Raw genomic sequence first — 15,780 nt, 5'->3', positions numbered from 1 at the left:
GCGAGCACCACAGAGCAATCCTCTTTCAGCATCTTCTTTCTTCTAGCGGCTGTGCATGCGCATTAGAGCGAAAAGCCGAATTTTAACAAAAAAAGAAAGAAGTCAGAAGAGGGTCGCTCCATGGTGCACGCTGAAATAACCTCGCGCTGTGCAGTTTTCTCATAATATGAGCACCGGCTTGGGGTTTCAGGTAAGTAAATAAAATCACTTGGGGGTACATAACATTGGGCATCCCCAAGTGGGATTCGACTTTCCTTCTCCTTTAATAGGTTGCTTTTTAATGGGAGATAATGAGCTCTGTATAATAAAAAAAAGCTGCAGCCTTTGTTAAGCTTTAACATTAGGAACAGCTGTCAAACTCCTCTTTTTTGGCAGAACCAGGAAGTGAAAGAGTTTTTATTTCCTTTTTAGAGCACAAAATAGCAAAAAGGATACATATTCTCAAGAAAAAAACAATAGGCAAAGAGTATATTCTGTGCAGACTCTATTCTTTGAGCTTAAGTTAAAAAAGAGGGTATACTCTAACAGTATAAGTGGCATAGTGTTCCAAACCTGATCACTAATATTTTTCTGTGAATCCGGTTTATAAAATTACTGTATGGGAAGAAACCTTACTAGAAAAATAAGGACACTTGGAAGACATATGTTTTTTTTGTTTTATTAAACTGCATATTTAATTTTATTATTTTTAGTTCTGTGACATATTAGCATAGTATTAGCAGTTCTATCTGGACTATTTTATATAATCAGTAAACATATTAGTGATATAAATATATTTTATTACTGGACTGATATAACGGAAACATTACTTATCATAAGGTAACTGTTAAAAGTTATGTATTTATTCTCTTTTTGCCATCCCATTGTAGCCTGGAGAATTAGTAAACAAGGATAAGCCCTTATCCCTTCAGAAAAATAATTTGCTCCCTGATAACTTTTTAACCATGTCATTTTAGAATTCTCTGCATGCACGTTACCTCTGCAATAGTTTTGAGACTGACATCAATAACATTGACTCTGCCGAGGAAACCATCAATCTACTTGAAATGTGCTTCTTATTTTTACATGCCTCTAAATAACACAAAGACATTTTGTACCTGATAATTAGCCTTTTATTAATGACTTTGATGGATTTTAGCAGTAAGCCAGTGCTGTCCTGCTTTAAAACTTAATAAATGAATCCATTGAACTGCTTGAAGTATGATAGTATTCTGTTAGGTCCAGCTAAGATGTTAGATACCTTTAGTGTATTTAAGAGAAGAATGTGTGTGCTATTGTACTCTACTGTACAATTCCTGGAACCCATCAATCCCTAATGTTGCAGCCAAATGACTTTAGATTAAACAATTTTTTGCAATTGTATATCATGGAATACTGCCGTGTCAGACTTATTGAAGGAAATAGATCATTGGTGTCCTGTGTTGAGTTTTTACGTGATGGCCCCAAAAGGTACAATACAGAAAATAACAGGAAACCAAGAACTAACCTACGGGTGAGGACAAGAAGAGGACAAGCAAAAGCAGGAAAAAAAAAAGCTGAGGTCAATATCTAGGATTTAAACAGAACGCAAGGTACACACTGAAACAGAATAGACCGCTAAAAAGAATAGGCCACAAATAAAAAATGAAAACCGATTGCAAATTATCTCAGAATATCACTCTCTACATAATGCTACAAGTTAATTTAGAGGTGAACAACCCTTTGAATATAAGTTAAGATTGCTGTTTGGTGTTTTTAAAGATCTTACTTCCTAGCTCTATGGCATGTATATGTAAAACAAGAAGACAGTATGTGCTAATGGGGTCAATGACAATATTCTGTTGTATTTCCAGGTGGCTCATCCTCTTATCCGTGCCCAGCTTGTAGATTATATATACAATGGTTTCCTGTTACCAGTAATGGCTCCTGCATTACATAAGGTGAGTTTCTGTTTGGCAGATGTGTCACTGTGTATTTATATTGTTTGGTAACTGTGCCAACATAGGACTGACATCAGGGGCATAACTATAGAGGAAGCAGACCCTACGGTTGCAGGGACCCTGGAGAGTAGAAGGCCCATTGAGGCCCTAATTATTGAGCAATTTCATTATATCTTGGTAGAAATGGTAAACTTAGCAACATTTTAGGGCCCTAACTTGGGTCTAGTTACGACACTGACTGACATATTCCGCCTGTAGCTCTCCATAGCTGTCACTAAATTATAAATTTCAATATCTTTTACACTTGATGATTCACTGCATGAATACAGACTTTTGGTGCCATCAGCTATGGTTACATAAAACACAGGTTATAGCAATGCATTACAACTTTTGCATCTCCTGTAATAATCACAATGTCTTTCAGTGTTGCAGGTACTGTGTTTAATTATATTTGTTAACCATTAGGACAGATGAGCTTTACTTGACATGTATGCTGTCCTATGCTGTATCTTTTCAATATCCTCTTATTTATATTGCCTTTTCTATTAGGAAATACAATCAGAATAGTCATGAAGTACATATAGCAAGATTGTTGGTGGCACATTGTTAATCAACACATAGGGGTAAATTTATCAAAGAGTGAAGTTCCGCCACTAGAGTGAAATTCCGCAGCTCTCCATTCATTTCTATGGGATTTTGAAAGGCGTATTTATCAATGGGTGAAAGTGAAAGTTCACCCTTTGATAAATACCCTATAAAAATGAAAAAGGGACTGGTTCCCGAAACATGTCGTGAGTGAAAATACACCAATAAAGTGTGTTTGCAGACTAAAGTACTGCCTGTTCCTGGTCTGTTTCCTTTACTTTCAAATTGAATGCTTATCACATGATGGATGGTGTGTGTTGAAACAGCAGGTCTATACATATCTGATTTCGTTCGCTCATCTTGTTCTGAATATTGAATCTTATGTATATATACCTGTATATAGCCTTTCACATCGGAGGTGCACACCAAACAATGTAGAAAACAGCTGCCTGGTTATAGGGAAATTTAAAATAAACAAAAAGTTTTGCAAATAAATACAAATATTTATTTAACCACATGCAAAGTCCAATGTTCCAATCACTACAATGTGACCTTTCTCAAGGACCTGTGTATCCTATCTGCAAGTATCTATATGTTCTACCCTTGTTTGTTTCCAGCTTTCCACACCAGGTACTCTGGTTTTCTTCCCCATTCCAAAACATAAAGAAAGGTTAATTGGCTCCAGATGAAACTGAACAATGTGTGTATGTGATGGGGACCACAGACTCTGAGCTCCACTGGGGCAGGGCCTGATATGGCTGTGAATTATTATTACTCTCTATAAAGTACTGCGGAACATGTTGGCAATCTATAAATAAAGAAGAAGAAGAACTTGAAATGACAGATATTTATTCTGCAGATAAAGCCACTAACAAAGTTCAACATTCAGTTTCTGTAAAGGAAAAATATGAAGGATCTTTGAGGACACATTAACGATAGACTGGATATTACAAATTCTTGTCAGGGGCTGTATTTTTTTTTAAAAAAGGTGGAATATTACTCACAAAATAGGATACCTTAATACATGAAATTGAGCAAAATATTATGAATGATGTGCAAGGACCACATATTTTGGGACATGTCTAGTAGTGGAACATTCACAGAAAAAGAGACAAATCTTCCATAATTGTGACCTATCACCTGAAAGCTTTCTTTGGTTTCCTTCAAACATATTTCTGTAGGAAAAGGTATAAAAATTTGTCATTAAACTGTTTAGAAATCCACATTTGGATCATTCCACGAACCCTATTAATTTATAGCAAGATCAATTTTAGCTTTTTTGCTCCCTGAGATGATTTTGTAAGATTATTGCGTTGGGGTTTTTGGACAACTTTGCTGCAAACAACCTGTCTTTCTCTTCTATAAAATGTTTAATCTGGATCCCCATACTTTCCTGCAGCTTTTCATTGATACATTACATAATTGTGTCATTCATCTGCCCTGCCAGTGCTAGGCATCCATCATCTGTATTTTACACCTTAATTCATGCCACAAGTTCTTTGCTGTTCGACTATAATGCAGTATAATTTTAGGGATAAGTCTGGCACTAATACACACACCTTCATAAATATAATAACACTCGAAACAAACACTTCACCTGGTACTTCATTGCCACTTATGTACTATATTGAGCAGTATTTGTTACAGATTCCCATTTTCAAAGAGTGTGTGTGGTGTGCCTAGGTGTATTTATATTAAGACCAGAAGACTTCAACCATAAGTTTGTTTTATAGCATAACAAGTTGATTGACCACCTTCCCAGAATTTCCTTCATGAAATCTACCACCAACTTGGCTGGTAGAGACAGCAGGGTCTGGCATAGCCCTATGAGAACTAACAAGTGGGATAACTAGTGGCAATAAAACGGACATCATCTGATACAGGCAGTTTACAAAGAACAGTAATAGCTCAATGTTTGCAGCTGCTTGTCACTTAAGTCAATCTGATACTAGTTCTAATTAGTATTAATTTGACTTGCATCTGATTTGAATATGCATCTAATCATTTTATAGTGCTCAGAGCTAAATCTGGTCATGAAAATTTATTTGGATTGACAGAAAGTACCATACAGTAGAACCCCCATTATACGTTTTTCAGGGGACCAGAAAAAAATGATGTAAAATCCAAGAAAATGTAAAATCAGGGTATTGCAACATAGTTGATGTACTTATTGTCACCTGTCAAGTAGAATCTTATACACCAGCACGGAGCTAGAGCTAGTGGCTGTATGGAAAGAAAGCTGACTATGATGATGATGAAGCCAGGCTTTCCCAATTCTTCCTCATCCGATGTTCTTCAGTGACAAACCTAAATTCTAGACTCAAGGGTATATAGTAAGTCCTGCAAGAAAGATGGTCCATGATCTCTCCCAGCACTCTTCAACAACCATAGTTAATAATCGTTGGGTAATTGCAAAGCTTTTAAATATCCATCATGGGGTAGGTAGGGCATTTCACTTTTATGTAACAATTAACAGATTTCCAGTATTATTTAGCAATTTTAGAATTAAGTAAATTAGAAATGCAAACATCGCTGAAACTTGGCTTTTGTTTTCAAATGACATAAACTGTGAAGTGCAGTGATTATTTAATTGTACAAAGCACAATAAACATTTCCTAATGCTTTTTATTCATTCTATTATATGTATTTTAACTAAATTAGGCTTCAACTGGGAGGGCACATTTTTCTCTTTTAAAAAAAAAAATTATATTTTATAAAATTGACGTTTATCAAATATTTCTGCCTGTGCTCATTTTATTTTGTTACTTGTATGACTTTTACTAACCTTTAGCCGCTGTCAACTTCTGTGGAACCCAAAATCAAAATGTCATCAGCTTAACGTTAACAGTTTAGCTTCTTCAAACAACTGGTGCTTTGTTCAATTGAAAAAAATTCTGATACTACACATAAACCAAGGCTTTGAATAAAATGTTAAAAGTAATTTGGTTGACATAGTTGGTGACCCTATGGAACCATGGTTGTCAAAGTCACACCAAAACTTGGTTGTGACAAGTTTCTGCATATAGTTTATTGTTTATATAATTTTACATACATTTGTCTGACCTGTCTAGTTCCATAATATACAGTATGGGACATATGTTCTTAAAATTGAATTTTTTTAATTAAAACAAATTCAACCTAATTTCCAACCACGATCTGGATTAATTTAGTAATGAAAGTTTATTGAAATTTGTCTGTGGAAGAAAAATTCTTGGCAAAATCGTGCAATAATTCGAATATTGTAACTGTTTCGAATTGTTTCCTGGAAAACATGATTTATTTAATTGTTTGCCTAAATTATCGAATGAAACCCAGCTTGAAACAGCTTGAAACTATCATGAAGGCAAAAAACATCTTCCATTTGTTAAAGGAACCATCTACCATTGACTTTTATATGACTGACAGGTTTTAGCTGGAGTATTTTCGGATTTGGATTTTAAGCAGATTCGGAGCATAATAAATTGGAATTTTTTCCCCTTTAAAACTCGACCAGAAAAATTTGAGGCTTCATAAGTAGCCCCCCCCGGTATATGTGTGGGTATATTGTGTTTTCCCTCAGGGTAGGGCAGACTTTAATTTTTTGACCCTTAATATGCACAGTGGCCTTAGCTGTTCATTGGGAAAACATAAGGGCTATTTGACCAGATTTATTTCCATGAGAAAATTTTATTTTAAAGTTCATCATACAAAAGCAATTTGATGAGAAAAACATTTTCACCTAATTCAGGTGTAGTTTTTTTTCCATATGTTCCACTAGAGTTTTGATGTGATAAACAGTGAAATAAGTTTTCCTCACTGAATTGTATCTGGCTCTTTGGGACAATCTGGAATTGGATTAGGAGATCAAATTTATGCCTATCAAAATTATTAGTGTTATTATTAATAGTGTTTTCGCACCTTTACTAGGTATGCCCAATTGAATGATCTCTTTTATATATTTTAATGAATCGTTATGGAGTTAAGCATGAGTAGTTTTAAATTTTTACAAGTTAGGGCTCTTAAAACTTGGTCATGGGCACCACTGGGAGTGGCAATAGTCACTGTAAAACTTAGTCAGTGTGGTTGCAACAAATCCCAGGTTCCATTCAGGATTTGGCCGAATTCTTGCTTTTTTTGGCAGGATTTGACTGAATCCAAGTGTCTGGCCTAACTAAATCAAAATCCCTAAGACCATGAGACTTTAGGTCATATGATAAAGGAAATCGCAAACTTTTATTAAGAATCTCCACATGCCAATTTCCTACCTTTCCCTTACTCTATTTATATATGTATGCTTGCAAATTTGGTTTGGAATTTGGCCAAATCCTTTCTGAAAGATCCAGGATTGTGACGAATCCTACAAAACTGAATTTGGTGCACCCCTATTAGTCAGTATAGAACTTTTTTTTCTGAGTAATAATAAGACTGTACCTTGTATTCGATCCAAACTAAAATATATTGGAAGCAAAACCAGCCAATTGGGATTATTTAATGTTTACATGATATTCTAGACTAGACATCCAATTTACAGAAAGATCAATTATCTAGAAAGCCCCAGGTCCCAAGCATTCTGGATAACCTATATAATCAAGTCATGTTAAGAGATTGAAGCACAAGTTGCTTAAACAGGAGCAATTGGGGATCCTATTACTTTTTGAATAAACCTAATGGCAATGCAGGAAATGTAAACTAAATTAATTTATTAAGTATTTCTCAAAGGGTTTACTGGTGGAAATAAAGCCTTTTTAAGGTAAAAAAAACCCAATGTTGCTTTAATGATGTATTGCGTAAAACTGAATTTATCCAAAAATGTTCCTGCTCAGGAAAGTATCAGATTTTTTTTTGAAAGGATAGCACTGCAATTAAAACTGCCCTTTTGGTATAGGATAAACACCGTAATTTCCTAACTGTCCCATATCACCGAATTAATAATTAATTTCTCATTAAAGCATTCATAAAGTCTGCAGCTGTATATTGGTTCCAAAGCATTTACTTACAATTTCTTTCTGGTCAGCAGTAACATGCTGATTGTTTGCCTTTGTCTTACTTGAACTGCTGGGGGAAAATGTGAAGGCATAATGTACACCTTGTGGAATAGTTTATATTTTACTATGTTATTTCCCAAAAGCCAAAATCTTCCTTGAGCATAAATATTGTGCTTGTTATGCAATGTTTCCTATGGCATAATAAATAGGAATTCTACTCAAGTTGTCTATTATGAAAGTGAAATTATTTGGGTAATGAAATGGATTCTGATTCTTGTTTACGTGTACTTTTCTTGTCATTAGTGCTTTAGCAATTCAGGCTAGATAATGCTATTAATGAATGTATTTCTTTTATCAGGTCTTTGCTGCTAAGTATTTCTCTAAGGAACCATAGTCTTAAAAGTGTAAAAAATGCATTATGTAATAATAGGAAATTGTTTAGCTGAATACAGCCATGTTAATCGTATTGCAAGGAAAAACTTTACTGAATTAACATTTTGCAAAGACTTACATTGTGCATAGAAATTGAATGGGTCTCTTTAGATTGGTAAGGAACCATTTTTACCTCTTGTATCTTTTAATGGGTACTATTGTGTTTAATCTGTATGGTCCATGTTTATGAGAATTTACTATACAGCACTTCAGAATATTTTGGGGTTTTATAAATACAAGATAATAACAACAATGCAATATTGAGCTGTTGTAACAGAAACCCAGTCAAATAAATTGGTCTTTGCCAAATTTGGTTTCTTGTTTCTTGTTTTACACAATAACTTCATTCATTGTTAGTAAGCCCAAATTATTTATAAAATATGCCAATTTAGTGTTCTAGCTTTTGCTTGCCGTGTCACCTAGTAGTGTCTCATACCATTACTGGCTGATGCCTGCCATTTGGTCTGCAACATTACAAGGGACGTGTGGCCAAACAGCAAGTTTAATAATCTTCTTGGCATGTATGTCAGTGAATGATTGAATGATATCTCACATTAGTAAAAGCAATCCTATACATTTAAATGCTCAATATGGAAGTGTGAGACTGATGCTTGTCAGTAAGGTTATGCTTAGCACCAGTGCTGGTCGTGCATATAAATTGCTGTGCATACAGGCCATTCCTATGATACTGCTGATGATAAAGAGTTGGTTTCTCTCAGTACAAATTTAGACTTGTTATATGGATACCAACAGGCTTCTACCTTAGCAGAAGCATATCAGCAATAGGGATGAGGCCTCTCTTGCTTAGAGGCATGCTATTAATTATCCTAATAAACACCATGTTTATAAATCTGTTTGCATGCAAAATAGATGATCATTTTCAAATGTTAAGACAGGTGGCAGACTTCTTTTTAGCACATATATCATATGATCATTTTAATGTTAGTCTATTACACTTTAAGGTGTTATCAAGCTCTGAATATCCAAACCTCAAATAATTCTTAGTTTTCGGAGCAAAAAAAAAAAAACTGCGAATTTTTCGAGATTCGTTAAAGTCTGATGGTCTAAAAACTCAGAATCCGAAACCCCGGCATCTAAAATCTCTCGAGGTCCTGCATAAGTCAATGAGGAAAGTCCCAGTGTCTGCGCTGATGTCCGTACCGATATCCAATGATATCAGAAAAAACTCTGAAAAAATCGCAGTTTTCGCGGAAAACTCTGAACAATTTTCGGGGAAAGCTCCGAAGTTTGCCCAACCCTCATTTTTCTGGCCTTTTTTCTTCATAAATAAGGTCCATTCAGGAATTCGGAGTTGGTTGGAGTTGGATATTAGAAATACTCAGATAAATTTGGACCTTGATAAATAACCCCCTTGATGTTTATTATGACCCTGGGCTAAATAATTATGAATGTCTAATTTTTGTTATTTATATAGAGCTACTTGTCAGTTGTTTGTTATCTTGAAGGTTAAGATACCTGCCTTGGACACAACCAATATAGACAGAGTATTCTGCTATATGGATAGATAGGAGATACATGGCATAGATATTTTATATAAATAAGTGATAGCTAAAGAGATAGATATTTTATACAAATATATGATAGCTAGAGAGATGATAGAGATATAAAGAGATAGATAATAAAGAGAGAGAAATATAAATCAAATATGAGATAGAAAGGGTTATCATATATATATATATGATTGCTAGAGAGATAGTTAACTAGAGATATAGAATTATTCAAAAGGTTCAGGGAAGGTTTAAGAAATAGTGTAACCAATATTGCAAACACATATTCCTATGTTTTCTTAGGATTTCAAGGATAATTGTATTATTAGTTATTGGCATAAGCCTTCTTAGTTGTGCTCCAGGCTGACCCCTTGTCCTCACTCCTTGTCCTCATAGTGTGGTATGTGGTGAATGTAGAATGTGTACATCTGAACTATTTCACAAGTAACTTGAGAGGCTTAGTGAGAGATTTCTAAGCTCCTCTGTCAAGTACCAAGAATCTTAATGCCCAAGAATCCCACTGTAGAATGGAGACCATAATGTGTAAATCAACAGAAAACATAAAATGGACACAACATGTTCTTCAATGTTTATGATCCATCCAAACTTTGAGATATCATTGAGGCTAACGTTAAAGAATCTTTTCTGCCTTATCGTTTTTATCATTACCTTTCACAGTTTTTTTATATGTGCTTACATAGTAATGAAGTGTAGCTCAGAGAATTAGGACAAATCAATAGACATTGCTTAGCAGAATCCAGAACCCAAATGTTTCACGAGTCTTTAAAATAAGTTCTATAAAAAATAAAGAAAATTGTAATTTGTAATCCTAGTGTGGATATCAGATTTGCATGTTTAACTAAGGATGTTAAAAAAACATGGCCATAAAACCTAATGAAGTACCTGTGTGACTGGCCTTACTAAGGCTCCCTGGACTTCCACAGACCAGGATCTAATCAGGTCTAATGTTTTTATGCAAGTGTAATGATTAGGGCAAACCATGATATGCAGTAACTGCATGACATGCCAATACATTACATATCCACAGCCTGTCAACTGGCACCAATCTTATACTTCAGAGACCTCTGCTACATCTATTTTTAAACCTTAAATTGAAATGATGAATTTTAGTAATGAGATCTTGGCAACCTTAAAACGGGAAATTGAGAGCAATGTCTATGCAGAGCACAAAACACTAATATCTTGAAAATTTAAGTTTTGTGCCTGAGGCACAGAAAAATGAACAGTATTATTATGACAGTTTGCTTCTTGGTACTAGCCATGTTTTGATTGCTCCTCTGTAAAGAAGACTGCCATACATGCAACCAACATGTGAGTTCCAAATATTTCTATAATTAAAATTCTCAAATAAATACTTAACAAATTAACAAATATACAAATAAGAATACTAAATAGCAGGAAACATTTGGTCAAATACAGGTTTATCATGGCCAATGTTAAAAATACTTATATCAGGGATCCTGCAGGCCCCAACTATTAGTAGGTTGTGGGTCCAGAGAAAAGTAAACCTATACAAGAAGCCCTTGTATAGTCCATTCATTTCCACGGTCCATAAGAATGTGGTGTAGTTTATATTAAAACAGCTGGCCCTTTATCGTCACATAGTGCTTTCATTCTGTCTAGGAATTTTTAGTAGTAAGTGATTTTATTTGTGTCCTAGGGGTATTTTGTGGCTGCTGGATGCCACAATATTAAATATTGTTTTCACTGCAAGATTTCATTGACAACAATGCCAAAGATTTAGTTACCAGATCCCAGTTATACAGTAAAGCAGTCAGTCCTCTCAAGATGTTAGAGTGAGAAACAGGGCTAAACAGACTCACATGTACCTTTGTTACTCTACTGGAATTTCTCTCTGGACTAGTAGCAAAGCACAAGTGCTTAATCCTTTGCATTTGACCTTTTAGTTTAAACTGCCCTTCAGACATATGGTGCAATTCTTTATCGCCATTGGGACTAAAAAAAAGTTTTGCTTTTCACCAGGTCCAGATTAGGACAGAAATGATTGCACTATATAATTAGAATTCAGTCTCTCACTCTGTCTGTCTACCCCCCCCCCCTTTAGTTAACTTCAATACTGTTGCATATTTTGTAATGTTCAATTTAACACCATAAGTCAGGAATAGGCAACCCATGTTACCTTGTTTCATATTAATTTATGTAAGCAAGCCCAAATGTGTAATTTACAAAGAAGCCTGAGAACAGATTTGCTCTTATGCTGGACAATAATTGAATGCATTTAACCTTATGGAGAGCACAGACAGATCAAACATGAATGTATTTAAAATGTGTCATTGCCTGATGCCAATTTGTAATTTTAGCTAAATCCAGGTTAGGTAGATTTTGAATGCAGGTTAAAGATACTCTACCATGTTTGTCTAGCGATATAAGAGCAAGAGTACACAGACATTTGTTGTTTTAATACAGTATATATATATATATATATATATATATATATATATATATATATATATATATATATATATATATACATTGTACAATGTAGGTGGCATACTTGTCATATGTGTCGGTATGCTTCAAAATGGTTTCTCTGTGAATATAATGATTCAGAAAGGAGTAGGCACACTGAAGATCCACAAAATCCCCCCCCCCCCTCCTCAGTCAAGTCAGAAGAAAAGGGGTTGGAGAGAATAGTGAACAGGCCAGTGAAGAAGCTTATTTCTGTTCCAGGAGCACAGTAAGCAGCATCCTGCTTATTAGCTTAATATTAATATAGTGTGTGTGTGTGGTGATAGTAGTTTGTCGCTTTTCACAGCTTTTGGAGGAATGCTTTGCTCCAGCATTATGTATTTCACTGCCTTCAAGCAAGGATTGCAGTTGGTATGCATGATGGCAGGTAGCCTGTTTAGGTAATTCGTTTTATTAAGCATATATATTGATAATAAGTATGTATTAAAGTTTTACCTTAACGTTAATATAATTCTGTAATGAAGCTGTTACATAATTGAATGCTATTGTATATCTCACGTTAATATTGCAGTGGTCTGTTTCTATTCCTACCTGGATATCCTCATTGTCTCCTTGAGTGTAGTTAGGTTCGTTGGTATGTAAGGTTAGTTTTAAAAGGTGGTGGAATACAGCCTGGCAGTTTGACTCAGCACAGTCAGGGGATATATTAATAAGTGCGCTTGGTTACAGTGAATCAGTTATGTGAATAGGAAAGGAACAGCTGGGCTTGGTTACACTCCATGAATACGAAGGTCAACCACACAGCCAGAAAATGTGTCTTCGCAATAAATACTACTTTATTCAAATAAGTGCAATATTCATCTGTTTGCAATATATTTAAGCTGGCCAACTACGTCAACGTCATCCCCGGTATTCCTGGAATTCTGTTGCTTCATTATACACTTTGGGGCAAATTTACTTATGGTCGAATATCGAGGGTTAATTAACCCTCGATATTCGACTGCGAAATGGAAATCCTTAGACTTCGAATATCGGAATCGAAGGATTTACCGCAACGAAAAATCGTTCGATCGAACGATTAAATCCTTCGAATCGTTCGATTCGAAGGATTTTAATCCATCGATCGAACGATTTTTCTTCAACCAAAAAATACTTATAAAGCCCATGGGGACTTTCCCCATAGTCTAACATTGACTTCGGTAGGTTTTAGGTGGCGAACTAGGGGGTCGAAGTTTTTTTTTAAAGAGACAGTACTTCGACTATCGAATGGTCGAATAGTCGAATGATTTTTAGTTCGAATCATTCAATTCAAAGTAGAAGTCGTAGTCGAAGGTCGAAGTAGCCAATTCGATGGTCGAAGTAGCCAAAAAAAACATTCGAAATTCGAAGTTTTTCACTCGAACCAAGTAAATGGGCCCCAAAGTTTTACGCGCAACTTTCAAAGTAAAGCTCTCTCTCTAATGAAAATGAAAAATCTTCATGTTCCAAGTTTAATTATAATGTAGTACATTTTTGTCACTGCTCTGCTAATATCTTGTAAGTACAGGTATGGGACCTATTATCCAGAATGTTCGGGACCGGGGATTTTCCAGATAAGGGATCTTTCCGTAATTTGGATCTCCATACCTAAAATCGACTAAAAAATAAACATTAAATAAACCTAATAGGATTGTTTTGCCTTCAATAAGGGTAAATGATTAGTTATGATTATGTACAAGGTACTATTTATTTATTACACAGAAAAAAGGAAATTGTTTTTAAAATTTGTAATTATTTGATTAAAAATGAGTCTATCGGAGATGGCCTTCTTGTAATTTGGAGCTTTCTGGCATGCCGGAAAAATTGGTGTTCAAAAGCCACCCATATGTCTTTTAAGGATGTTCCAATATGTGTACCTTGTTGGCACCATACTAGTGGGCAATTGGGGGCACCTGAGTTTAAAGTAAAAATAGAAAAACTGATGCAATATTACAAAGTAAATAATCAAGTAGAGGCACTAACCTAGTATACCACATAGAGAGTAAATAAAGATACGGGTAGACTCTCATAGTTCACCCCAGTCTGATGGTGCAAAACAGAAAAAATTTAGTTTTTCCATTAAATTAAACAAAAAGTAGTTAAAAATACAAAAACATTTATTAGGACATGAGAAACAAGAAAGCTTGAGGCGTTTCATGTTGGGGCACATACTCATAAGTGCCCCAACTGGCACTAAACATGTCAGACTTTCTTGTCTCTCATGTCATGTAATAAATGTTATTATATTTTTAACTACTTCTTGTTTAATTTTTGGGAAAAACTTGCACCTGAGTTTAATCCCGACCAGAGTACTATGTGATTGTTTGTTGCTATATGGTAAATAATAAAACATACAAATAAAAATATACACAGTATACAGACATTTATTCTTATGTCCCACTTAACAAATTGCATTCTTTTCTACTGTATCTTCAGTTTGCTCTAGTAGTAAAAATTCATTTTGCCAGGCTGTACAGGTTTCCTAATGAAAATGTACTGCCTTAGGCATCTGCAGTTTTCTAAGTACACACAAATGGAAGAATTTTAGTGCTCGTAACTGAAAGACACTTTCCTGAACTGAACTCTCTGTGTTTTATATGTAACATCCCTGCAGCTCCCAGCAATGTCAAAGTGGGGATCACATTATCTGTTGGAATGATTCTTGTCAGTTATTCTATTCTCTGTTATACCCTCCTTGCATAAAGCTGTTTGGCCTGTCTAATACTTGAACTAACTAAAAAAGGACCTGTGCTGGGACTATTTTCTTATAGATCAAAAGGGTTAAACATGCATTTGTGGATGTTGTACTTATCCTACTTTTCCTATATATATATATATATATATGTGACATTTAGGGGCAGATTTACTAAGGGTCGAATTTCGAAGTTAAAAAAACGACCCTCAAATTGAAATTTTTCGCCGAATTTAGCGTTTGAACGATCGAAGGAAAATCGTTCCATCAAACGATTAAATCCTTTGAAGTATTGGCGAAGTATTGAAGTCAAAGTTTTTTTTAAAGAGACAGTACTTCCATTATCGAATGGTCGAATATTGGAACGATTTTTACTTCGAAACGAAGTCAAAGTAAATTCGAAGTCGTAGTATCCTATTCGATGGTCGAAGTATTCAAAAAATTACTTCGAAATTCAAACTTTTTTAACTTCGAAAATTCACTCGAACCTTAGTAAATCTGCCCCTAAGGCATTTTGTGCATTAAGATACTAAAAATGCCCTCCCTTTTAAACAAAACAGGGCTTGTTTTCCATATATTGTAATATATTTAATTGGTCTGGCCAGTCCTACGCTCATTTCATCTGATTCATTAAGAATTCTACCGCTTCATTATACATTTTACACAGGGACTCAATTTTACCTCCAGCTTACTTTCTTTCAAGTTTAAAACTCTGAAATGGTTGCCCTAAATTTAACAGCACTGCTATTATTTCAGCTCTCACAGCTGTGATTCATAGTATGCTTTGTTCCACCTTTACAAGGGTGAATTTTCACCATAAACTAATTTACAGGTCAGCGTGCTACAAATCTACTTGCAAATCTCTGGATTTTTAAATTGATTAGTTAGTTCTACAAATAAGACAACTGTTTTATAATATGCTCATCTGTAATCAGGATTCTTTGGAGAACTTTATTTTTAGCATGACTCCTGATCTGGTAGAGTAGCCATGCTGGGATGTAAAGTATATATTTCCTAAACAATTTTCTATGGTATAAAGAAAGAATAATGGCAATCATTTGTTTTCTTTCTGCAAACTATAGAACATTCCCCACTGTTCTGTTCTAAAGCTATAGATTTTTAATCAGATTTTTTTTTCAAAGATGTTGACAGTTTACCCAGGTCTATAATTTTTGCACTTTGCGAATGAATCTCGTGACTTTTAATGACAT

General features: G+C 34.8%; 1 protein-coding gene across 2 annotated transcripts in view; it reads left to right on the top strand.

Annotated features, from left to right (window-relative positions):
* Nucleotides 1–15,780, top strand: part of fhip1a.S (FHF complex subunit HOOK interacting protein 1A S homeolog) — a 76,505-nt gene that overhangs the window by 39,354 nt on the left and 21,371 nt on the right. For both annotated transcript variants that reach the window (XM_018243266.2, XM_018243267.2), the window contains one exon: nucleotides 1,833–1,919. In XM_018243266.2, coding sequence (XP_018098755.1) covers nucleotides 1,833–1,919 — 87 coding nt within the window. The remainder of the gene's footprint in view (nucleotides 1–1,832; nucleotides 1,920–15,780) is intronic.

The sequence above is a fragment of the Xenopus laevis genome, chromosome 1S, assembly GCF_017654675.1.
Source record: "Xenopus laevis strain J_2021 chromosome 1S, Xenopus_laevis_v10.1, whole genome shotgun sequence".
Lineage (NCBI taxonomy): Eukaryota > Metazoa > Chordata > Amphibia > Anura > Pipidae > Xenopus > Xenopus laevis.
Note: the sequence above shows the minus strand (reverse complement) of the source record. Positions and strands in the feature narration are given on the sequence as shown.